This window comes from Ips typographus, linkage group LG10, assembly GCF_016097725.1.
Source record: "Ips typographus isolate SLU linkage group LG10, UJ_Ityp_2.0, whole genome shotgun sequence".
Classification (NCBI taxonomy): Eukaryota; Metazoa; Arthropoda; class Insecta; order Coleoptera; family Curculionidae; genus Ips; species Ips typographus.
This window is the reverse complement of record NC_138431.1, coordinates 5833812-5858214: the sequence shown is the minus strand read 5'-3', so window position 1 is coordinate 5858214 and position 24403 is coordinate 5833812. Positions and strand designations below refer to the sequence as shown.

The 24403-nt window shown below is 37.3% G+C and overlaps 2 protein-coding genes and 2 long non-coding RNA genes across 13 annotated transcripts in view; 3 read left to right on the top strand and 1 right to left on the bottom strand.

Annotated features, from left to right (window-relative positions):
- The window catches only part of Syn1 (Syntrophin-like 1), a 36841-nt gene extending 33847 nt beyond the window's left edge, over window positions 1–2994 (top strand). For 2 of the 3 annotated variants that reach the window (XM_081988295.1, XM_081988294.1), the window contains 3 exons: window positions 329–459; window positions 512–696; window positions 751–2994. In XM_081988295.1, coding sequence (XP_081844421.1) covers window positions 329–459; window positions 512–696; window positions 751–843 — 409 coding nt within the window. In that variant the 3' untranslated portion in view covers window positions 844–2994. Of the gene's footprint in view, window positions 1–328; window positions 460–511 lie in introns of all 3 variants that reach the window. The other variant, XM_081988292.1, reaches the window with a different exon arrangement.
- The window catches only part of LOC145734683 (uncharacterized), a 133852-nt gene that overhangs the window by 105976 nt on the left and 3473 nt on the right, over window positions 1–24403 (bottom strand). For 2 of the 8 annotated variants that reach the window (XM_081988174.1, XM_081988176.1), the window contains exons 1-18: window positions 22714–22872; window positions 22483–22634; window positions 19657–19830; window positions 19399–19605; window positions 19107–19343; window positions 18819–19056; window positions 18613–18757; window positions 17072–17211; window positions 16734–17015; window positions 14196–14764; window positions 13832–14144; window positions 13551–13780; window positions 13061–13216; window positions 12865–13009; window positions 9900–9957; window positions 5472–5655; window positions 5229–5416; window positions 3513–3720 (exon numbers count right to left, since the gene is read on the bottom strand). In XM_081988174.1, coding sequence (XP_081844300.1) covers window positions 3532–3720; window positions 5229–5416; window positions 5472–5655; window positions 9900–9957; window positions 12865–13009; window positions 13061–13216; window positions 13551–13780; window positions 13832–14144; window positions 14196–14764; window positions 16734–17015; window positions 17072–17211; window positions 18613–18757; window positions 18819–19056; window positions 19107–19343; window positions 19399–19605; window positions 19657–19830; window positions 22483–22634; window positions 22714–22739 — 3633 coding nt within the window. In that variant the 5' untranslated portion in view covers window positions 22740–22872 and the 3' untranslated portion in view covers window positions 3513–3531. Of the gene's footprint in view, window positions 1–3115; window positions 3721–5228; window positions 5417–5471; window positions 5656–9899; window positions 9958–12864; window positions 13010–13060; window positions 13217–13550; window positions 13781–13831; window positions 14145–14195; window positions 14765–16733; window positions 17016–17071; window positions 17212–18612; window positions 18758–18818; window positions 19057–19106; window positions 19344–19398; window positions 19606–19656; window positions 19831–20426; window positions 20567–22482; window positions 22635–22713; window positions 22878–24403 lie in introns of those variants that run through there. The other 6 variants (XM_081988178.1, XM_081988177.1, XM_081988173.1 and 3 more) reach the window with 5 other exon arrangements.
- On the top strand, window positions 12123–12849 carry LOC145734824 (uncharacterized). The gene is made up of 2 exons (XR_014179498.1): window positions 12123–12425; window positions 12479–12849. It is a non-coding gene; the product is annotated as an uncharacterized LOC145734824 (long non-coding RNA).
- Window positions 20818–21854, top strand: LOC145734829 (uncharacterized). Its single transcript, XR_014179503.1, has 3 exons — window positions 20818–21181; window positions 21234–21502; window positions 21716–21854. It is a non-coding gene; the product is annotated as an uncharacterized LOC145734829 (long non-coding RNA).

The window sequence follows — 24403 nt, the reverse complement described above, 5'->3', positions numbered from 1 at the left end:
ATTCCTGATCCAGATATGTATAGATATGGCTTTTTATACCCAATAAAGTCCAGCCAAAGCAAGTTTGGTTAGAACCCTTTGTCCTGGAAAGTACAACAAACTAATGTGAAAACTGCTCAATCAGAGAAAATTTGGAAATCCTTGAAGCTAGGTAAGCAAAACTGGTAAATGGGTTTTATATTATTACCAACACCTTTCTTTTAAAATGTAAATGTGCCAATGGAACTTCTAAAAGCTGTCCTGTTTCTTGTTATGCATTGTGCCCTGTATAAACCCAGCTTAAGTCCACCCTATTTAAAATGAAATAACTGCTAAATGATTAATTTAGGTGTGCCACAGTAGATGGGGTGGTCACACACAGTTTAAGGGCCGAAACCCATCGAGACTTGGCTGTCTGGGCTAAATCTTTAGTGAATGGTAGTCACGCCAGTGCAGTGACTCAGAAAGAGTTGGTTTGCCGTAAGTTTCACTGAAAAATAACTCCCTGACACTAAATTAAGAGGAATTCTAGGGTGTTTGTGGAAAGGACGACCTGCTCAGCTGGTGATCCACTACGAGAACGGGTTCACCCTCCTGGAAGCGGGAACGGGCAGTCGCACCCTCTGGAGGTATCCGTTTGACAAACTGAGAAGTTCTTCAGACGACGGTAAACGGTACTTGTGGCTCGACTTTGGCAGTTCTGAAGAAGGCGAAGTGGTACGGCACTGGTTTGTTTCAAATATTTTGTTTCATTTGGTGGTTATTTGGCAGGAACTGGACATCGAGGGTTGCCCCAAACCTATCGTGTTTATTCTGCACAATTTCCTGTCGGCCAAAATCCATCGTTTAGGGCTCAGCGCTTAGGACCCTTAAAGACGGTCAATTAATAAAGGAACGAAACAATTTACGGCTTTTTAAAATATTTGGTGGTTTAATCACACGAAATCGAGTCAATTCCAACCAGAAAATCAAAAACAACGACCCTTTCAAAAACTAAGGGGTTTACTAGTTTTTAATGAGTGTCAGTATTACCTCACAGTGTGTACATATTACTGACTGGGATTTTGTACAGTTTTTTACCTAAAACCGCTTTTGTTAGACACGCACACAACTCCACAGTATTACCATACCATGGACTAAATTTGTTAAGTACAGACAACCAGCGCAATGTAATTAAAATGGCACCCAAAAAGGCTTTCTAATGTATTTCGGCCGCTTCAGTTGCAAGTAAACTCTAAGAGATGGCGCTAGTACAGAGCAGCTCGTCATTGCAAACATAGTTGCCAACTTTTGCAGTATTTCCTGTAATCCGCTCTCTTTTGCTATCCCATCCGAACCATTTTTGAAAACTAAACAAGATAAGAATTTCTGGTTTTAGGTATCGATAATGAAGATTCTCTTTATTTCAACTCTTTTTAGCGTCAAAACAGAATCCTGAAGGTGACGTGTCACGTTTTAAACTGATGTAAGATTAAAATGTCATTTTTAACGTCACGTGACAGTTTTTATGTTTAGACTATTTTTTTTTCAACGTCAAAATAAATCCTGAAGGTCACGTGACTCTTTTCAGGTTAAAAATGGATTTTATACTGTCACATGGTAGTTTTGAATGTCAAAATGTTATTTAAAGGATCACATGCTCGTATTTCAGTTTAAACTGATATTTTTAAAGACACACGTGACCCTGTTTACAGTGCAAATGGCCACGTGACAATTTTAAATTATTTGAACGTCAAAACGAAAACCTAAAGGTCACGCGACTGTTTTAGATGTCAAAGTATTATTTGAAGAATCACCTGACTCCTTATAATGATGCAAATGGTCACGTGACGATTTTCAAAAATAAAATATATTTTTAAAGGTCACGTGACCCTTTTTACAGTTCAGAAAGTCGCATAAGGATTTTCAATAATCAAACGTTTTTTTATAAGTCACGTGACTCTTTTAAGATAAAAAAATGGATTCTATAATGTCACATATGACAGTTTTGAATGTCAAAATGTTATTTAAAGGATCACATGCTCGTTTTTCAGTTTAAAAACTGATATTTTTAAAGACATGTGACCCTCTTTACAGTGCAAATAGCCACGTGACAATTTTCAAAAATAAAATATATTTTTAAAGGTCACGTGACCCTTTTTGCAGTTCATAAAATCGCTTAACGATTTTCAATAATCAAACATTTTTTTTTAAGTCACGTGACTCTTATTTAATGCCAAAACGAAACTCTGAAGATCACGTGACTGTAAATGACAAAATATTATTTGACAGGTCACGTGACTATTTTAAGATTAAACATGGAATTCACAATGTATTAAGTATAAAATAACCTTTGATGAGTATTAAAAATAAACAAATAACTAAACTAAAAACACAACGAAGTGAAACACAACAAAAAAGAAAACGCACACAAGATCTGTTATTTTTTGCCTTAGAAACAAAACAAAAAATGTGATTTGTCAACTGGGCAACGCCGCATTAAAACTGATGTGGTGCCATCTCGCGCTGCTTAATTAAATTAATTTTCATTTCCATCATTGCCACTGTTTGTCTATACTTATCATTTAGTCTATGGTATTACCATATAAAATTTAACCCGAATTTTCAGTTAGATTGTACAGAATAATAAGTAGACAATATTACTTTAAAAGAAACCATACAGTATAAGGAATAAACGAGGCTTTTACCTATCTCATTATCAGTATATCTTTAAAAAACGTGTATAATCAAAATTGTAATTGAAATTACTTAATAATTAGTTAGTTAATTGAGGATAAAGCGGCCAAACTTCTGTTTCTAGGCTATACCTTTGTATGAAGTTAATTTTGATATAGCTTTTTACATGTTTTTTTTTTGTTTTTATAGGTAAGTGAACTCAATGTCAATGATAAATAATTGTATTTTTAAAGAAAACTACCTGGTAATCGAGGTTGTAGCCCAGAAAAGAGTATTAACATTTATGTAGATTTGAAATAATAAATTACTTCATGAAAGGATCTTAAAGGTGAAACCAAAGTTTATTCACTCCATCAACCCAAAAATGAGCTGCTGCAGGAAACTGTCAACAAACGTCAATTTTCAATGGCGTTACGCACGTAATGACGTCACATTCTGCAGGCTAATAAAACATCAAAAATTTTGCTAAATAAATACTTGTGTGTATATATGCATTTTATAATATTCCTAAAAAAGTAAGAAACAATTAATTTGTTTCGTTTATACAGTCTCGTGCAAACCTATAGTAAAAACTTCCAAAAATATGAATATTTAGATCTAAAATGCATGTTTTCACAATATTTTTAAGGCTTTTACACTTTGAGCAAATTAATCGAGATTAATTTTGCTTTAATTAAAAAATACAACCCTCGAGCTGCACCGTCAAAAAAGGCACTTTTTTTTTTGGTAACCACACCCTAAAGGTGCGCAGTCCAGTGCGTGTATATCACAATAAGAGAAAAACTAGAAAATTACACTACACAAGCTTTTACAGTCCAAGGACGACTCGATGAGATTGTATGTCAAAATTTACTGCCAAAAAAACGGGAGGGGAAATCAAGTACCGGAAACGAATTCCCTGTAACCTTCGGCGCCTGTAAAGATGACGTCCATCCAGATTCGCATCGCTTCCGGCGAGGGCGCCATCAAATGGTAGAAACGTTCGTGGGTTTTCACGGTAAACGTCAGATGGGGGTTGGGCGATTTCACGTTGTTCAAATGGTCCAAGTAGACTTCTTCGATTGCCTTTTTGTTTAAATAAAAAATGAATGTTAGTCAAAACATTACAAGAAATCTAAGGAAGATATTTTATTAAGTCACGTGACTGTCTTAAAGATTGCAAGTGACTCTTTTTAAGGTTAAAATCGCTACCTTGCAGCCACGTGACTATATTTAAGGTCAGAACGTTATTCTGAAAGTCTCTTATAGTTATTTAACCAACGAGTGTATTAATGAAAACGATTAATAATCGAAATGGTTAATTAAATTGAGATTATTAATCGTTCACTAATATAAGAGTTGGTTACAACATTTTTCCGTCGACTGTAGTTAATAATAAATGTTTATTATTCTAGAAAGTTTGAAAAAAACTAATTGTCAGTTGTATAGGCAATACGGCAAACCGAAATCATAGGCACCCTTGACAATGACAGGGACAGTTACGTCATCATTTGCCTTTCTTGTCTATTACGTGCGTTCCGAGCGCGATAGAATTTTGACGTCATCTAGACAGGTCGGCACACGAATCGGGACGACAAGGCTCCGAAAATCGCCGAATCGGCCGCCATTGTGGGCAGAAAGTAAACAAAGCGAAATTTTTTATTTTTGATGTAAATTTTACAATATTTTAACGTGTATTTCGGTTTAACTGTGATACTATTATAGATAATGTGTGTGTGTGTTTCGGTAGTCAGTTTTGAAAATGCCACCTTCTTAATACACTTTACAACTATCAAGTGGCCCAGTGAAACATTCCGAAGGAACTAGAGTTTGTGGAACAGAAAAGGCCTGCCACAATGAAACAGCCCATATAGGTATTTACTTACTCCCAAGAAGAGTATTTACATACTAATCATAGATTAGTTTCAAAGATTCTCATTGATATTTCGCTTGTGAACAACATGGCATCAGTGTGTTTTTAAGGTTAGAAAAGGACGGAAACATATTAATTGACAATTGACAGTTGTTTACCGTTTTGACGACTGACAAGAGTGAGGTTAAGCGGATAAAAAGCAAAATATAAACAAGACCGGAAAAATTAATTTATTTGAATTGTGCAAGCTGGTGTTGGTTTGGTAGTGATTCTGGACTGTGTGTTAGTGTCTTAACCTGCAAAATAAGGTAAGCGGCAACCAACCTTTTGTATGTCACATGAAACATTTATCAGTCTCTGTTTGCCCCCACTAAACATTTTCGGTTACCAAAACACAAAACAACTCACGCAAAATAACAACCTAATCGCGAAATTTAATTAATAATAGACAAGGAACGACAATTATTACGTCACTGCAATAGATTTTAAATAAAATTCATCAACAAAAGTCATGTGACTATTCCCTATATTTTAATTTTTTATTCATGCATTTCTTCCCTTAACAAGCTTAGAAATAGTTCTGGGGGCCTATTCTTGAAAGTAGGGAACGGAATTTTCAAGAGAAGTGTTGATAGAATGTGACAGAGAAAGCTGACAATGGCGGGTTCCTGTCACATTCTACAGGATAATTCCCTTCGCTTGTTTCAAGAATACAACTTACCTGAAAATAAGCGCCCCCTCGCGGTTTCTTCTCACTCTTATCCGCGTAGTAAGTCAGGGTGTGCTTGTTGCGATCGAAAACAAACCATCTGCGCGACCAACCGTTCAGTTTCGATCCTTTTTTGTGCAAAAATCCCCTGCAGGTACTGCCGTTAATGATCACGTGCGGACAGAGCACCACCTGGTGTCCTAAAATAGTTCATCAAGTCTCAGAGGAGTCTCTCAAAAAAAAAAACAGCCTCACCGGCAGTCTCAATGTGGTGTCTCAGATCTAAATCCGAACCCCTGATTGGCAGGTACCTAGTCAGAGGGCGTTGCTTGTCGCTGATTGGCTTTCCCCTCTTTTTGTTGAAGGTACCCACTTCCACGCTCATTTCACTGATCTCCGACAAAGGTCTGGGGGAATTGTCGGTCTCTTCTTCTTTTGCCTAGTAAAATTCAGGATTAATATCTTCTAGAAGATTGCATTGCCCTGCTAACATTTTAAAGGGTTCTAATTTAGAACCGATTAAAATTCTGTTGTTTGACAAATGGCATGCTGCCAATCTAATCAGTATGGCAACACTGCAAAATCAGATTGTAAAAGATCCAGTTCATTTTTTTAAATTTACAGGTTAAAAAATGACAAAACACTTAATAGTTTTAGGACCTCATCACTGGATATCTTCAGCGGTTCTTACTGGACGCAACTGTAAAATTTTAAGTCTGAATCAACATTTTTAGCACCTCTCTTAGTTTATTTTTACTTTTTTTAACTTAATTTGCTCATAAATTACTCAGGAGCACTTAAAATGTTAACATGCAACATTTGGATCGTTTAAATAGTCGTGCAGTATCAGAATCCAATGTTAAACTACTGTGGAGTATGAATTTCTGAAACCCTCTATTTTTAAGGGCGACTTAAGTGATTTTTCATTTTAAGGGACTAATATTCACTTACGGGTAAACTTAACCGATGTTTTTTGCGCAACTGTTGGTTGTGCTTCCGGTATCCGGCCCTCACGTAAGTGATCCACAAAGACATTTTCAGGCAAAACTCACTCGATTAAAAAAACAACTTCCAGATCCGTACCGAGCAAATAGCGACGTTCAACTGGCCGCGTTTCTATCAAAACTAACCTCTCTACGCAAATTGAGGCAAATTCGCACGACCGCAAATCGGGTTGGCCGTCCGGCAACCTGGAACTATTGTTAATAACGCGATCTTCGGCGGGAAAATGTCCCTAAAAGCTCCAAAAATATTTTTCCCCCTCTGTCAGAAAGCGTATACAGTTTGTCTCCTAGATGAGAGAAAGGTTTGCATTGGGATAAGTTTAACGAGCCGTTAAAGCCTAATTTCGTCCAATCTAATTTTGGACAGTGTGACGGTTGGAATGTCGACTTTCCAGCTGGATAAATTGTTCAGAAACTATCAAATTCTAGTTGGTCCAACCAACTGGCAATGTTGTCAAATCGTTTGCATTTTGACACTTTTTCTTAAAAATCGTCTTAACTAAAGCTCGGTTCTCATGTATCCGGAAATGTCATTTTCACATCACAAATGGGTTTTACAGGCGATTTTGTCCTTGACTGTCCTTTCAAACTGTGTTTCTGTTAGATCAAACTTTGACACTGTTTTTCTTTCTGACTGTACTCAATTTGGTAGTGTTTTTTTAGGTTAGTGGATAGGAAATTTAATGAGGATTCCAAAAATGTGCTTAAAACAGTCATTTTCTCACTCCAAGTGAGTTTAACAGACGATTTTGTCGCTGACTGTGTTTTCAAACTTTGGCAGCACTTTTCTCCCTGACTGTACCGAATTTAGTGATATTTTTTTAGGTATTGGATAGGAAATTTAATAAGGATTCCAAAAATGTGCTTAAAACTGTCATTTTCACACCACAAATGGGTTTTACAGGCGATTTTGTCCTTGACTGTCCTTTCAAACTGTGTTTCTAGCAGTTCAAATTTTGACACTGTTTTTCTAACTGACTATACTCGATTTTTTAGTGTTTTTTTAGACTATTGGATAGGAAATTTAATGAGGATTCCAAAAATGTGCTTAAAACTGTCATTTTCACACCACAAATGGGTTTTACAGGCGATTTTGTCCTTGACTGTCCTTTCAAACTGTGTTTCTATTAGATCAAACTTTGACACTGTTTTTCTTTCTGACTGTACTCAATTTGGTAGTGTTTTTTTAGGTTAGTAGATAGGAAATTTAATGAGGATTCCAAAAATGTGCTTAAAACTGTCATTTTCTCACTCCAAGTGAGTTTAACAGACGACTTTGTCGCTGACTGTGTTTTCAAACTTTGGCAGCACTTTTCTCTCTGACTGTACCGAATTTAGTGATATTTTTTTAGGCTATTGGATAGGAAATTTAATAAGGATTCCAAAAATGTGCTTAAAACTGTCATTTTCTCTCTACAAGTGGGTTTTACAGGCGATTTTATCCTTGACTGTCCTTTCAAACTGTGTTTCTAGCAGTTCAAATTTTGACACTGTTTTTCTAACTGACTATACTCGATTTATTGCGTTTTTTTAGACTATTGGATAGGAAATTTAATGAGGATTCCAAAAATGTGCTTAAAACTGTCATTTTCATACCACAAATGGGTTTTACAGGCGATTTTGTCCTTGACTGTCCTTTCAAACTGTGTTTCTGGCAGTTCAAACTTTGACACTGTTTTTCTCTCTGACTGTACTCAATTTGGTAGTGTTTTTTAGGTTAGTAGATAGGAAATTTAATGAGGATTCCAAAAATAAGCTTAAAACTGTCATTTTCTCACTCCAAGTGAGTTTAACAGACGATTTTGTCGCTGACTGTCTTTTTAAACTGTGTTTCTGGCAGTTCAAACTTTGACAGCGCTTTTCTCTCTGACTGTACCGAATACCTATAATTGTTTTCATTCGATTGGCAATCTGAAGCCAAGCCTTCTTCAAGGCATTATTATCCTTGTGTTGAGGGTGCTTAGAATCCCACAAAATGGGGTAACTTTGGACAAAATCAATTAGCGTAGTGTTAAAATCGTTTTCGTTCATCTCCACGGACATATTTGCTTTGCTGTTTCTGATTGTTTTCTGTCATGATTACGACGTTTAAGCGCGGAAAATATCAAAATATGCAATCCGGTCCGGATAGACGGACAGAACGCTGATTGGCTGAACGATTTTCCGTTGTCCGCATTCATGTGAACCAAGCTTAACAAACTAAATTGCCACGTTGCCAAGTTTTAAAGCGTGTGACTCACACTGACTGATTGGTCTACTTTCAGCACTCAACTTGTCAATCTTTTCGACACTTTCCCGTGCAAACTAAGGCGCACTCAATGATAAAAACTAAAATAATACAATTGCGCTCATTTGACGTACATTTCTCCCGGTTCTGTACCTGATTCCCCAAATTACCAGATCCCGGATTTATAAATCAGATAAATTAGTTAAGAGTCGGGTTTCCCTGATTACAGAGAGTTTGTCATCCTGTGGGAAGATAAATATTTTCCGAAGTGAAAACAAAAATGACGAGGAAATCAGGTCCAGGAATTTCATTGAACAATCAAAAGTAGTAAATTACGCCTTTGCTATTTTTACGAAGAGAATTTATGGTGCAACGGTAGTAAACAGCTGTTTCTGGTGCTAGTGCCCGTTAAATACCGAAATTTCCAGAAATAGCGTTAAAACAATCAAAATCCAGGGACGGAGGCGGTGTTTTGTAAGAAATTTCTAAGTTATGAGGTTTGCAGAGGCAATGACTCAGAAACAGTTAAATGTCAAGTTTCGTTGGTTGAATGTTCACGTGACTATGACGTTTTATGAGTTCTGGCCGATGAATGTATCTACTGATTACTAGTTGGAGATTCTCTCATTTTTCAGCTTGTTGTTAATAGCCGGACCGTCAACAGGTCATTCATTGTGTTTTTTTCGGGAAAATACGCTCAAACGCCCACTTTATTATCGAATTCCATTGTGGAATTTCATCTATTTTAATACCGGACTGGTATACATTTATAATCATCTTCAACCAATGACTATTCGGTCAATCTCTAATAAATTCCATTCAAAACTGCGTCAGGATGATAAAGTAATCCGAAAGATTAGATCCTGCTTTTAGGCAGTTCATTTAACTAAACAAACCCCAAAAATATTTGGACACTCTATACAGGTGTGGTAAATCCAAAAGCGACCATAGGAAAACCGTGTAACGGACAGAGAAACGTAGGTAATTGCATGCGCGGGAGAAAGACAGAAAACGAAAAAAATATCAAGTAGGCCGTATTTTTAGCGCGCCGTTGCCAAACGCCGTAAGTATTCAATACCCTCGACAAACTTACTTACGGCGTTTGGCAACAGCGCGCTAAAAATATGGCCTACTTGATATTTTTTTCGTTTTTTGTCTTTCTCCCGCGCATGCAATTACCTACGTTTCTCTGTCCGTTACACGGTTTTCCGATAGTCACAGGGGATTGACAGCTGTCATATAATAATAATTATTTGCAACGTTATCTAAGACGTACGCTTTTTGTGACAATTGCCATCCATAGGCGACCTGACCATAACAATTATCGAACACCCGTTATTTATTCAGAGTGAGGATGAAAAATCCAACCGTATGTCTCCTTTAAATGAAAAAGTATCCGGAAACGTGAGCAAACCACAACATCCGGCTCAAAAGTCAAAATAACACACTTACCGAGGTTCTTTCGTGCTGCTGTCGGTTTTCCGTCGATTTCTGGTCAGATTCAGGACCGCTGCAAAGAAAACACACTGTAACGACATTGTTTGAACGCTTCTATTAACAATCATCCGGTAAACCCACAGATTTACAGCTGGACAAACTAAATTAATGGGCTTTTTATTTTGACACACAAGTCCCCCAAACATCTGTTGGGCTCGCTCAGGCTTTTGCACGTACGTATTTACGTTTCAGGTATTTATATTTAGGTGATGTGACCCTGTTCACCTGTTTGGCGTTGGTGATTTTTATCGACAATACAAATTGCCAGGCAATAAGTTTCCAAAAATCCAAGTCAAACGGATATTAAATTGTCCAGGCACAGTTAACGCCCTCTGTTGGACCACTGATGCACTGAAAAATGCTAGGGGGTTTTATTCTGCCTCAATGTTGCCAGGTCTACCCGTTTTTGTAGTTTTCCTTCATTTTCTTATCCAAATTATTCTTTAAAACCACGTGATATCTGTCAGTAATGGTCAAAATTTGACTAGAATTACATTTTAACACAGTTTTCGATTTTCTGACATTTTACAGTTATTTTGACAATTGTCACTTCATAGTCTAGCTAAATAGTCTTCTGAAATCACGTGACAACTACCACTAACGTCAAAACTGTCAAACCATGCTCAAAAGTTGCAAAAATCAGAATTCAAAAACGTTCTTGCAGTATTTGATATAAAACATGTTTCTAAGATTTATGAGAGTTATTTTGCCAATTGTCACGTGACCGCTCAGCTAAATAGTGTTCTACAATCACGTGACAGCTGTCACTGACGTCAAAACTGTCAAACCATGCTCAAAATTTGCAAAAATCAGGATTCAAAAACGTTTTCTTGCAGTATTCGATATAAAGAGTGTTTTTGAGATTTATGACTGTTATTTTGCCAATTGTCACGTGACCGCCTAGCTAAATAGTATTCTACAATCACGTGACAGCTGTCACTGACGTCAAAACTGTCAAACCATGCTCAAAAGTTGCAAAAATCAGGATTCAAAAACGTTTTCTTGCAGTATTTGATATAAACCGTGTTTCTAAGCTTTATGACCGTTATTTTGCCAATTGTCACGTGACAGTCTAGCTCAATAGTGTTCTACAATCACGTGACAGCTGTCACTGACGTCAAAACTGTCAAACCATGCTCAAAAGTTGCAAAAATCAGCATTCAAAAACGTTTTCTTGCAGTATTTGATATAAAACGTGTTTCTAAGATTTATGACAGTTATTTTGCCAATTGTCACGTGACAGTCTAGCTCAATAGTGTTCTACAATCACGTGACAGCTGTCACTGACGTCAAAACTGTCAAACCATACTCTAAAGTTGCAAAAATCAGGATTCAAAAACGTTCTTGCAGTATTTGATATAAAACGTGTTTCTAAGATTTATGACCGTTATTTTGCCAATTGTCACGTGACCGTCTAACTAAATAGTATTCTACAATCACGTGACAACTGTCACTGACGTCAAAACTGTCAAACCATGCTCAAAAGTTGCAAAAATCAGAGTTTACAAACGTTTTCTTGCAGTATTTGATATAAAACGTGTTTCTAAGATTTATGACAGTTATTTTTCCAATTGTCACGTGACAGTCTAGCTCAATAGTGTTCTACAATCACGTGACAGCTGTCACTGACGTCAAAATTATCAAACCATTCTCAAAAGTTGCAAAAATCAGTGTTTAGAAACGTTTTCTTGCAGTACTCGATATAAAGAGTGTTTTTGAGATTTATGATTTTTGACAATGGTCACGTGACTGCCTAGCTAAATTATCCTATAAAATCACGTTATATCTGTCACTAATATGTCAAAACAATCGTTAATGAAAAAATGAAAAATCTGTATTTTTGAAGTACTAGGTTTTTATAGCAAGATTTTGGCAACACTGTTCTGCCTGCCTGGACAATTTACACTTTGTAAATTACACAAATTTAATGGAGTCTGAAGGAAAAATTTAAATATTTGCCAACTTAAAATGAATATTAATTTATTTTTGTTTAACCACTTTTAGAACTGAATATTAAAAAAACTGTTTCATTGCCATTAATAAGTCGATTTTGACCTCAAAAATTTATTAAAATAAACACACGGAACGTTTTTAGGTTAGAAAAACAGACACTAAAACGAGATTTTTACAATTGCACTTTTCACACAAACACTCCTAAAACCTAGTAAAATTACCTGCTAAGGCCACGTCTACACACCTTAAATTTGCCACCAAACCGTGCAATACCTTATCATTAGATAACCCAAACGAAAACGATAACTTATCTTATTATTAAATAAATGATGCAAACATCACCGTATCCGAAAGTGTAAAATTTCTAGGTAATTTACATTAATGAATTTTTAGATTGGTCAGTCCATATATAAACGACACTGTTAAAAAACTAAATTCAGTTTGTTATGGTATGCGGGTCATTGGCAAATACATGGAAGAGAAAATACTGAAAATGGTGTACCTGGCAAACTTTGAGTCTGTTATGAAGTATGGTATAATTTTTTGGGCACGACATTCACTGATACAGAACGTTTTTGTAGCACGAAAACGTGCTGTAAGAATAATTAAGAAAAAAAGTTCCTGGAAAGCTGTAGGGGTGAGATGTTTATGAATGTTTCCTATTTTACATTAAGCATAAGGATCGTTTTGACATACAATTCCAAAATAAGTATGAAACCAGACGATTAGAAGTCCTCATCTACAGTATGTGTTTAAAATTATTTAATGTACTACCATCACAATTAAAAAAAATTAAGGTTTTTAAAGTGTTTAAAAAATGGTTAAAACAGTACCTGGTAGAATTGGGGCCATATAGCTTAGAAGACCTATTTAACCAGTTGTAAATTTGTGGTAATTTTCATTTCATGTTTGTAAAACATTACTTGAAAATAAAGATTATTATTATTATCAATCATGAAACGCTTACCTGCTACTTCTAGTCCCCTCCGATTCCGACGAAATCCTCAAAGAATCAGTCTGCCTCTGTTGCTCCCACTGAAATTTTACCTCCTCTTGGACGCGCTGTTTTAGAGCCAACACTCTCTGTCTCTCTTGCTCTATAACCTGCGAACCTGTCCTCTATCGTTAGCTGCTGAAAACAGTTTAGAGTGAAACAAACGAACCTTGTTGACACAAATGCAAATGTCGGTTTCTTTCTATTTCCTTGAGGGACTCGATCGCCTTGCGACCTAGAGAGGATCGATCTTCGTCGATAATTGGAGTGTTTGATGTCACTTTGCTGATTCGATCGATGTCGTCTTGGCTCGGGAATTTTCTCACTGTGACAAATGGAAAAATAATTTCCAGTAAAATTGTAACAATTTTCCATCAAAAAAGCATTTAAAAAGTGGCTAAAATACTGTCTAAACAGTTTGATAAACCTCTAAATTTCCCATAAACAGGTTGCCAAAAAACATCTAAAAGTGCACATATTACTTTCAGAGTAATTCGACTACTTGGTTTTAACTGAAAAAAATACTACTTATTTTTGTTCTAATTAAGTTTCTCGTGTCTTAAATAAGGAGGATAAGACCTGCGAGTTATTGAAACTATTTTAGCTTTCTGCATTTTTTTAAAAAATCTAAAAAAGAAAATATTTAAAAACTAACTTACCCACATCATCCAGTACACACTTCTCCTGTAACAATTTCTCATTGAAGCTTTGCGACATGTTGTAATCAGGCGTGTGATCCACTTTTTGACTGCCCACAATCATTGAACAGCTCAGATCTGATATTTTATGGGTTTTCTTGGACTTCTCACCCTCGTCACTCTCGCTGGAAGCTTCCTGGTCGGATTCCTGACTAGAAAACTGGCCCAATTCCTGGTCAATCGATTTGAGCCTAAAAAGTCAACTTGAGACAGTTTCCAGGGTGAATTATTTCGACACTGACCGGTTCCTGATCTCCTCCAAACGCACCATACACTCCACTTTCTGTTTCTCGATCGTTTTGTACTCGTTCGAGTTGGTTTTGGTGGTTTTCTGTTTCTGGCCTTCCAAGTCTCGAATGTTTACTTTGAGATTCTCGATTTTGTTGGTTAAATCGCTGATTTCGCGCTGCAACTCCTCCCTACTAGCCAACCAATCGGCTTCCTCCTCCAAGTGGTGAAACTCCAAGTCTTCAAAGTTTTTCCTCTCGTTGTCTAGGTGTTCTTGAGCCTGCATGTACTGCTCAAAGGCTACCTCATATTCTGCAGTGGCTTTTTCTACAACTCACTTATAATAAACTGCGTTATGGACACAAAATTAAAACTTACTGGTTGATTTTAGTTTTTCTTCCACTTTGGCCATAACATCCTGAGCTTCTGAAAGTTTTTTCCGGCACTCTTGTTGGTCCAACTCTTGTTTCATCTGGCAGTCCCGCATACTATCCTCAATCCTTTGAGAGCGTTTTAGCAACTTTAACTTTTTATTCTCCAGCTTCTCCAGCTCCAAATGTTTGGACTTGAACTCCCCGTTTATTAACGCTTTCTCCAGCTCAATTTCGCGGTGCAACTCCTCCTCCTGCATTTCGATTTCGCTCGTCTGCCTTTTAATTCTGGCGATCACCACCAAAATGTCTTCCTTCTCTTTCTTTAGTTGTTCGAGCCGGTGCTTCTCTTCTTGGTCGTTATGCGACGTAATTTCCTCCAGGGGGTAGGTGAACTTGGTGGGGGTGCTTTTTCTCGGTTCCAAGTCGCTGAAATGGAAATTGTCCTCGGTGATTTCCTTGGAATTGTGCAGATTCTGTCTCAAGACTCGTTCGGCCTCTTTGAGGAGTTTTCGTTCGGTTTCGATTGCCGCGAATTTACTGTCGATTGATTCTTCAACTGCTTTGTTGATATTACTGAAAATCATTTATTACTTTACTAATGAATATTTTTTCTAACACAGGGTGTCCAGAACTGAATGAAAAATAGTTGAGTGAGTTTTCTGTCATTTTCAGTTTGGTTTTCCAAGTTTAACAAAAAACACGATTTTTTCTGAAAATTTTCCAGTACGGCGCTGGTTTTTAGGTTCAATTTAGTACATTCAGTGAACATTTCAGGTCCGTAACTGCCCAATTACCCAAATTATGGCCCAAATTGTGTTTCAAGTTAGTTGAGTGAGTTTTCTGTCATTTTCAGTTTGGTTTTCCAAGTTTAACAAAAAACAGGATTTTTTCTGAAATTTTTCCAGTACGGCGCTGGTTTTTAGGTTCAATTTAGTACATTCAGTGAAAATTTCAGGTCCGTAACTGCCCAATTACCCAAATTATGGCCCAAATTGTGTTTCAAGTTAGTTGAGTGAGTATTCTGTCATTTTCAGTTTGGTTTTCCAAGTTTAACAAAAAACAAGATTTTTTCTGAAAATTTTCCAGTACGGCGCTGGTTTTTAGATTCAATTTAGTACATTAAGTGAATATTTCAGGTCCGTAACTGCCCAAATACCCAAATTATGGCCCAAATTGTGTTTCAAGTTAGTTGAGTGAGTTTTCTGTCATTTTCAGTTTGGTTTTCCAAGTTTACAACAAAAACCAGGATTTTTCTGAAAATGTTCCAGTACGGCGCTGGTTTGTAGGTACACTTTAGTAAATTAAGTGAAAATTTCAGGTCCGTAACTGTCAAATTACCCAAATTATGGCCCAAATTGTGTTTCAAGTTAGTTGAGTGGGTTTTCTGTCATTTTCAGTTTGGTTTTCCAAGTTTAACAAAAAACACGATTTTTTCTGAAATTTTTCCAGTACGGCGCTGGTTTTTAGGTTCAATTTAGTACATTCAGTGAAAATTTCAGGTCCGTAACTGCCCAATTACCCAAATTATGGCCCAAATTGTGTTTCAAGTTAGTTGAGTGAGTATTCTGTCATTTTCAGTTTGGTTTTCCAAGTTTAACAAAAACCAGGATTTTTCTGAAAATGTTCCAGTACGGCGCTGGTTTGTAGGTACAATTTAGTAAATTCAGTAAAAATTTCAGGTCCATAACTGTCAAATTACCCGAATTATGGCCCAAATTGTGTTTCAAGTTAGTTGAGTGGGTTTTCTGTCATTTTCAGTTTGGTTTTCCAAGTTTAACAAAAAACACGATTTTTTCTGAAAATTTTCCAGTACGGCGCTGGTTTTTAGGTTCAATTTAGTACATTCAGTGAAAATTTCAGGTCCGTAACTGCCCAATTACCCGAATTATGGCCCAAATTGTGTTTCAAGTTAGTTGAGTGGGTTTTCTGTCATTTTCAGTTTGGTTTTCCAAGTTTAACAAAAAACACGATTTTTTCTGAAATTTTTCCAGTACGGCGCTGGTTTTTAGGTTCAATTTAGTACATTCAGTGAAAATTTCAGGTCCGTAACTGCCCAATTACCCAAATTATGGCCCAAATTGTGTTTCAAGTTAGTTGAGTGAGTTTTCTGTCATTTTCAGTTTGGTTTTCCAAGTTTAACAAAAAACACGATTTTTTCTGAAATTTTTCCAGTACGGCGCTGGTTTTTAGGTTCAATTTAGTACATTCAGTGAAAATTTCAGGTCCGTAACTGCCCAATTACCCAAATTATGGCCCAAATTGTGTTTCAAGTTAGTTGAGTGAGTTTTCTGTCATTTTCAGTTTGGTTTTCCAAGTTTAACAAAAACCAGGATTTTTATGAAAATGTTCCAGTACGGCGCTGGTTTGTAGGTACACTTACACTAGTAAATTCAGTGATAATAATTGTTTGCACAAGAAGGGCATACTAAATGGAAAACGGCCAAAAACCTTCCGAGATTTGGACTTAAACAACACTTTCTTAGGTTAGAATAAAACCATTAAATCAAGCTCAATCTGCAGGTAAACACAAAAAACCACTCACCTGTCCTTGTTAGCGGAAATAAAGGTTTTAATTCGAGTTCGAGGACTTGGAGGGTAAGGCCCTTGTTGGGCCTGCAGGGTAACATTCTCGTAAGGGCTGTCCTCGTACTGTTCGTAAGGGGAACGACGCGTTTGCAGGTCCGTGGACGTATTTTCGTAATGGTGGTGGTTGCTTTGCTTGAGCAGTTCGTTGTGGAGGATTTCCAGTGGAGAGGGAGGCGGCGATCCAAAGGGTGATCCTAGATGGCGCTTATCCCTAGGCAGTGACCCGTTGGTGATGATCCTGCGAGTGGAAACGTTAGTCACATTGTAATATGTCAGGTTGGAAAGGATGCGCACCTGTTTGGCGTCGGTGGTTTACTCGTTTTGTCCTGGTTCTGGGACTGTTTCTCGTATTCGGCGCACATGCTAAGGATCTCTTCCAGACGTTGTTTTTCCGCTTTCTCCAACTCTTGCTCCTTAATTCGGTCTCTTTGGGCCTGGATTAAAAGTAACAATGACACTACCTTAAATTGCCTTAAAAAAAAAACAAACAACAACCAATTTATATTGTAAACAGGACTAACCGCGACGAGAGAATACCAATAAACTGCCTGATAAGATAATACTTGCCAGCTTGCGTTAACGATTAAACAAAATGGGTTATTGTGATAAAAGAATTTAGTTATCAAGCCCGTGTATGAATCAACTATAGTCATGGTTTTGTTAAAACGTGACAGCCGGCCAATAAAATGTCAATACTGAGCTCAAAATAAGGTAGTTGTCTGTATTGGTAGAATATAGTTTGTTCAGTGACTTCTGACTGTTGTCCTAGAGGTCCTAGAGGCCTCTGGTAAATAAAAACTGTTATGGGCAGGTTTAGGACACTTGCAAAGGACTTTGGCACTTTTTAGAAGGTTCTCAGTAGCATTTAGAGGTCTCTGACACTTTCAAAAAGGTCCTAGAAGTCTCTGGCAATTTAAAACAGTTCTGGGAAGGTTTAGGACACTTGTAGAACCCTCTAGTACTTTTAAGAAGGTTCTCAGTAGCATTTAGAGGACTCTGACACTTTAAAAATGATCCTAGAAGTCTCTGGTACTTTTCAGAAGGTTCTCAGTAGCATTTAGAGGTCTCTGACACTTTCAAAAAGGTCTCAGAAGCCTCTGGCAATTTAAAACAGTTATGGGAAGGTTTAGGACACTTGTAGAACCCTCTGGTACTTTTAAGAAGACTTTCAGTAGCATTTAGAGGACTCTGACACTTTAAAAATGATCCTAGAAGTCTCTGGCACCTTTAAGAAGGTTCTCAGTAACATTTAGAGGTCTCTGACACTTTCAAAAAGGTCCTAGAGGCCTCTGGCAATTTAAAACAGTTCTGGGAAGGTTTAAAACAGTTGTAAAACCCTCTGGACCCTTTTAGAAGGTGCTCAGTAGCATTTAGAGGTCTCTAACACTTTCAAAATAGTCCTAGAAGCCTCTAGTAATTTAAAACAGTTCTGGGAAAGTTTAAAACAGTTGTAAAACCCTCTGGACCCTTTTAAAGGTGCTCAGTAGCATTTAGAGCACTCTGACACTTTTAAAAAGGTCCTAGAGGCCTCTGGCAATTTAAAACAGTTTAGGTTTAGGTTTAGGACACTTGTAAAACCTTCTGGCACTTTTAAAAAGGTTCTCAGTAGCATTTAGAGGTCTCTGACAATTTAAAACAGTTCTGGGAAGGTTTAAAACAGTTGTAAAACCCTCTGGACCCTTTCAGAAGGTTCTCAGTAGCATTTAGAGGACTCTGACACTTATTTTTTAAGCCACTTTTTACTGTGGAAATCGAATTTGACATAGACAATTTGAAACCCTTTTGACAGCATTATTGAGATGTTTAGCATTTAAATTTTTCTTAACAATCATCACCTGATTCCTACGGATTTCGGCCTCGTATTTCCTGCCAGCCAAACTGTCCACATCCTCTACGAATCCAGTGGGTAATTCCCCGTACGAACCACTTCTCCTATGCTCTATTTTAATATTATTGGACACTGGACTAGGGGTGACACTCCTACATGCACAATATTTTGACATTTTTTTTTTAGGAATAACCGGGTGATTTAAACACAAACCTGTAGTAATTGGTTGGGTTCCTATTCGGACTAGGACTGGGCGCGTTGATTCTGCTCACGTTGACGTTTTTCGTTGCCGTTTTGTTGTTCAGATCGTTGTGATCGAAACTGACGTGCGTACTTTTAGGCAAACACCCATTCTCGTAGATTATCACGCGATTATTGATGTTTCGCGTTTCGTTTACTGTCACGTTGACGTATTGGGGCTGTTTGCTCTTCGTTGTAAAAATTGTCTGGCCTGTTTGGTAAAGTTAGCTAAAAGTCGCTTTGAAAAACGGGGAAACTGACCTGGAATTTTATTCTGTTGCTTCTCGCCAGTGTTCAGCTCCACGTAGTTCACGGCGCTTTGAGGTAGACTCTTCCTGAGACTGTCAATGTCCTTCCCCAGGACATCTTTGACTGGCACGTTTACAGTGGGAACGTTAGACGTGAACACTTTGGGTGAGTAAGATTTTTTCAGGTTCTGCGCGGCCAAGTACTCAAACTTGGACACTTTAGTCATGATGCTCGAGGGCGCGTCATCACCTAGGGTTTTTACAGTGTTGCCATTTTCTAGTACTCTGGACTAGCACATACTAACCACTGTCCGATAACGATTCCCTGGGGCTTCTTCTGGGCACCACCGGTGGTTTCTTGTTAAACTTGGTTTGGTAGTTGACGTCGGCCGGTTCGAAAGTGATCGGAGCCATGGAGATTCGCGGATTCGGCAACACCGACTTCATCAATTTTGCTTCGGCCGGATGATTGAATCTCAGGTAGTTTGAACGACCTATCGTCAGCATAACACCTGGAGAAATCACCGTAAAAATGCTGAATTAAGAAAATGGTACAGCAGTACCTTGGGAGAGCCTTGTGGGGGTGGTGACTGGCACCCCATCTACCGACAGGTTCTCGGACAGGGGGTATAAAGTGACCACGCCCTCGCTGTTTTCGATTTGACAGTGCAGGGGTGATACTCCCGTACCTTGTACTGGAATGTCCACTCCGATACCGCTACCTAAAGTAACCCTTCCTGGAATAGAACAAAACTGTATGTTAGTCAAAGAAGATAGTAAAATTCACCTGTTTGTCAAAAAGGTGTCTTATCATGGCTTTTGTATGTTAAATTTCTTTTAAACAAGCAACAATTGACATTTACAGTCCCCTTATTGGAAGTCATATTAAAACCGTACTCAATGATTAGTAGAAAGCTAATAAAAGCGGTTAAACCTGAACAAATAAATCATTATCCTAACTGAAGGGGATCTCAACGCTGACAGGCCGCTATCGAAGCTCTTCAAAGTGTGAATCGGCTTTATTAGCTCCTATTTTTAGGGACTGCCTCTAAATCGTTAATAGTGTGTAAATTTGAAATGAGATCCTTATGGACTGGTTATTTTTAAAACCAGTTCTTGAACAGGAAGTTCAGATCGCGGAAGCTTCGATTTATGATAGTTTACAACAACAATGAGTGTGGGATAGTTATTATAAAAAATTGCAGTTGTGTTATGTTCACCTGGAAGTGACTGTTTTATCTATTAATAACAATAATCACTATAACTTCTTTACTATACCACCTTTTTAAGCGAAAATTGAATGTAAAAAGGTACCACTCGTAACTTCACCGACCTTACACTGAGACTGTACCAACTTGTCGGGGTTCTCGAAGCGGCACAGGTAGAAAACAACAGACGATTCCATTAAAAGATGCCGACATAATCCCAGACGCCGCATTCCATCTGATTGGTCATGAAGAAACCAGGAAAACAACCGCCATTTTCCATTACCGTTCTAGGTTACCCGCCGCTTCTTTTTAGTGCACTGCGGGTACCATCCGACCGGAAGTACCCACGAGCGCGTTTGCAACAATGACTAATATTTTCACCTCGATTCTCTCGCAGGGCTTTTTTCCTCGTTTTCACGTAAACGAGAGTTCCCGATGACAAATCCCGACGTTCTGGATATTTCGGGACGATCAAAACAAACAAAAAAAACGCTTCTCACGTGTCGCCTCCACTCTCTCTTTGTCTCTATTGCTGCTAAAGCAGGTGGTGTACAACTTATTTTATCACTATCACTCATTTTGGCGATTTAGGTCGCTTTACGGCTTCACTGAAACTTTATTTGACAATACAACACAACAATGCAATTAGTAGTAATTTTGAATTAGTGTGCCATGGACATCACGATTTTTGACAGATGACGCTAGACAGCCATGATACGCCCTCTGTTAGACAACTTTGGTATTAGCCGTGTTGTGTCAATCAGTTTGTTTATGTTTTTGAATTTGATCACAAATTTAGCCCTGACACCTTCAGGAAAACTGTATTTCAGAATAAGAACAGGAAAGGATTGTATTGCAGAGCCAAGCCAATCAAAGCAAAGTAAGTGTTGCATTAATTTCATCAGCTTTTTTCTAAATGCAACGCTTTTTAGTCTGGATCAAGTTCTGGACATTATTTTTTTACCTCCTAGGATATGAAATAGCCTTTCTACGCCGGCAGTACAGGTACACAATGGGCTTATTTTAGACCGCTTGAAAAAAAAAGCCTTTCTCCTTTGGTTTGCCCTAAGGGCCTAAAACCGGCCTTATGTCAGATCTTGTTCGAGGGAAAAAATTCAAGCCTTAAGGTATTCAATTCCAAGTGTCATGGATCGGTGCGTAACCAATTAAATGCCTACAACTGGGGAAAAAATGATCTGAGGTAAATCTAGTACTTTTCTTTATAATATAATTTAGACCTTCCCCATTCTATTAATAGTTTTCAAAATACCTCCAGTAATGCCCATTAATTCCTAAAGTTTGTCCACCATAATGCCCTAGTGATTTACCCCTGGGAAAACTCTGACTAATACCACACTTTATCTCACCTTTTCTCGCTCACTAAACTGGAAGTAGGCACTTAATTTTTTTTCAGGATTCTGTTAATTGCAGGGATATTGTTAAGTACGTAATCACGGAATAGAACAAACAAGTTATAAGCACACACTGATAAGATAGCAGACCGTGCGTAGGTCTAGAATAGGTCAACACCAGAATTTTGGTACAAAAAAAGGTACAACAACACAAAGACGATGGCTACCGATGTTTTTTTAACGTTTAAAATAGGATAGTGCGACTAAACACTATTTTGAGGTTAGATTGTAATTGTATTTGACAGTTGACGTTTTCCACAATAGGGAGGTGTCGCAACGCGTAAACGAAAAACAATTATTATTATTCAAGTTTAGAAACGAATTACACACAAACCAAACTAAATATGTTATTTAAAAGTAAATGGAAATACTTTGGAATACTCTAATAACAAAGTTATCTAAATAATTATAATGCAGTCGGTAAATTCTGTCATTTTGCATGCAAAATCATGGCCTACTTAAAATTTTTGGACGTGTTCTGTCATTTTGATGCAAAATCATGGCCTACTTAAAATTTTTGGACGTGTTGTCTTTGTCGCGCGCATGCAATCATCTATGTGTCTCTGTCCGTTACACAGTTTTCCTATTGGACTTACCACACCTGTATTAGTTTTGTTTTGTACAAAAAAAAATTTGATATTATTATTATTATTATTATTATTAGATTTCATTATTAATTATTTTTTTTCTCAACACCAGAATTTTTGTACAAAAAAAAGGTACAACAACACAAAGACGATGGCTAAACAATACTTTTACGTTTACCTACCTGGTGGAAGGGGATGAAGGGTAACGGAAGTGCTGAGCCTGTCGCCACCCATACTGACCAAGTGTGGGGTGTCCGTTTGTAATTTAAGGGCGCGTCCGCCCGCATCCGCCAAATCGGCGGCGGCCGAAGGCGGCACGGTTATCCCCGACATTCTGCAACAGAAACAATTGATAGTTTCGCCACGTACTGCGGTAGGCAACCAAGTTATTAAACGAGCGAGTTTCAGCTCACCTGAAAGGGATTTTAAGGCGAAACATTGTTAGATTGAGCGTTAGTACCACATGGGTCCGGTACCCGAGCACCGAATAGTTGAACGGCACCAGCCCGATGGTACAGTAATGGGTCTAACAGTAAAAAATGCACGCCGAAATACTGCCAATCAGTGACCCATAAATAAAACGTCCATTAAAATGCAATAGGAGTGATGTAAGCGATATTATTGTTATGGTTGCTGGTTGGCAATTAAAGTGTTGACATATTTTTAGTTTCCCAACTAGATTTACTCAAATAATTTACACTTTCTGGTGTAAACAGTGTTACGATTTTCGATCAAAGGATATCACAGTAATGTTGAATATTACGTATTCAAAGTCACCAGTTAAGGCTGAATAAACGCAAGAATTATTAATTTAATTCAATTGTGAAGGTTTCCTTGAATGTAAGACAAGTTTAAGGTTGTTTTACGTCATTGTTAATGTTAAATCGATTAATTGTTGTTTTTTCGATGAAATTCCAACTATTTTCGCCTTCTAAACAAACCATCAACTTCCAAGAACGTTAAATGTTTAGAATATGCAAATGTACAGTGTTGGTGTGTATATTTAGACCGACTAAAACTTTGAAAATTGATAGTGCAAAGTTTCTGAATCATTTTTAAAGTTTTAAAATCATTTTCTGAGCTGGAAATATCATAATTGAAGTCAAAAATCATGAAAGTTGACTTAAAACTCTCATTTTCATGCTACAAACAAGAAAATGGTAAGTACTCAAACCTTGATAGTCCAATTGCAAGTTTCTGAGGGAAATTCCACGTTTTCAGACCAATTTTTGAAGAAAAAAAGTGACAAAATCATGAAAGTTGACTAAAAACTCAAGTTTGTGGCTTCTAGAACAGTTTTTAAGACTATCAACAAGGAAATCACAGTCAAACACTTGCAAATGTATTTAATAACCTATTTAGAACTTTCTGAAGTTAAATTTGAAGTTTTTTGACCAATTTTTAGACCAAAATGTACAAATCAAATGCAACTACCATGAAATTTTACTAAAAACCCAAATTTTGGCTTGTAAGGCAGATTTTGTTAGGCTACAAGCAAGGAAATAATTGTGAAACTTGCAAATTAACTGAGTAACCAAGTTTCTGGTACAATTTTCAACGTTTTAAAAGCAAATTTAAAGTTACCAAACCGAATTTTCTGCTAAAAATGTAAAAATCATAAGCAATAATCATGAAATTTCTCCTCATCCGATAACCTCAAAAAACACTACAAAATTTGGTACAGTCAAGGAGAAAAGTGGTGTCAATATTTGAACTGCCAAAAACACAGTTTGAAAGAACAGTCAAGGACAAAATTGGCAGTTAAACCCACTTGGAGTAAGAAAATTACTGTTTTAAGCACATTTTTGGAATCCTCATTAAATTTCCTATCCGATAACCTGAAAAACACTACAAAATTTGGTGCAGTCAGGGAGAAAAGCGGTGTCAAAGTTTGAACTGCTAGAAACACAGTTTGGAAGAACAGTCAGGGACTAAATTGGCATTTAAACCCACTTGGAGTAAAAAAATGACTGTTTTGAGCACATTTTTGGAATTCTCATTAAATTTCCTATCTGATAACCTGGAAAACCACTACAAAATTTGGAACAGTCAAGGAAAAAAGCGAATTTAAACATAACACAGGCTGGTCAAAAAGAAAATTAA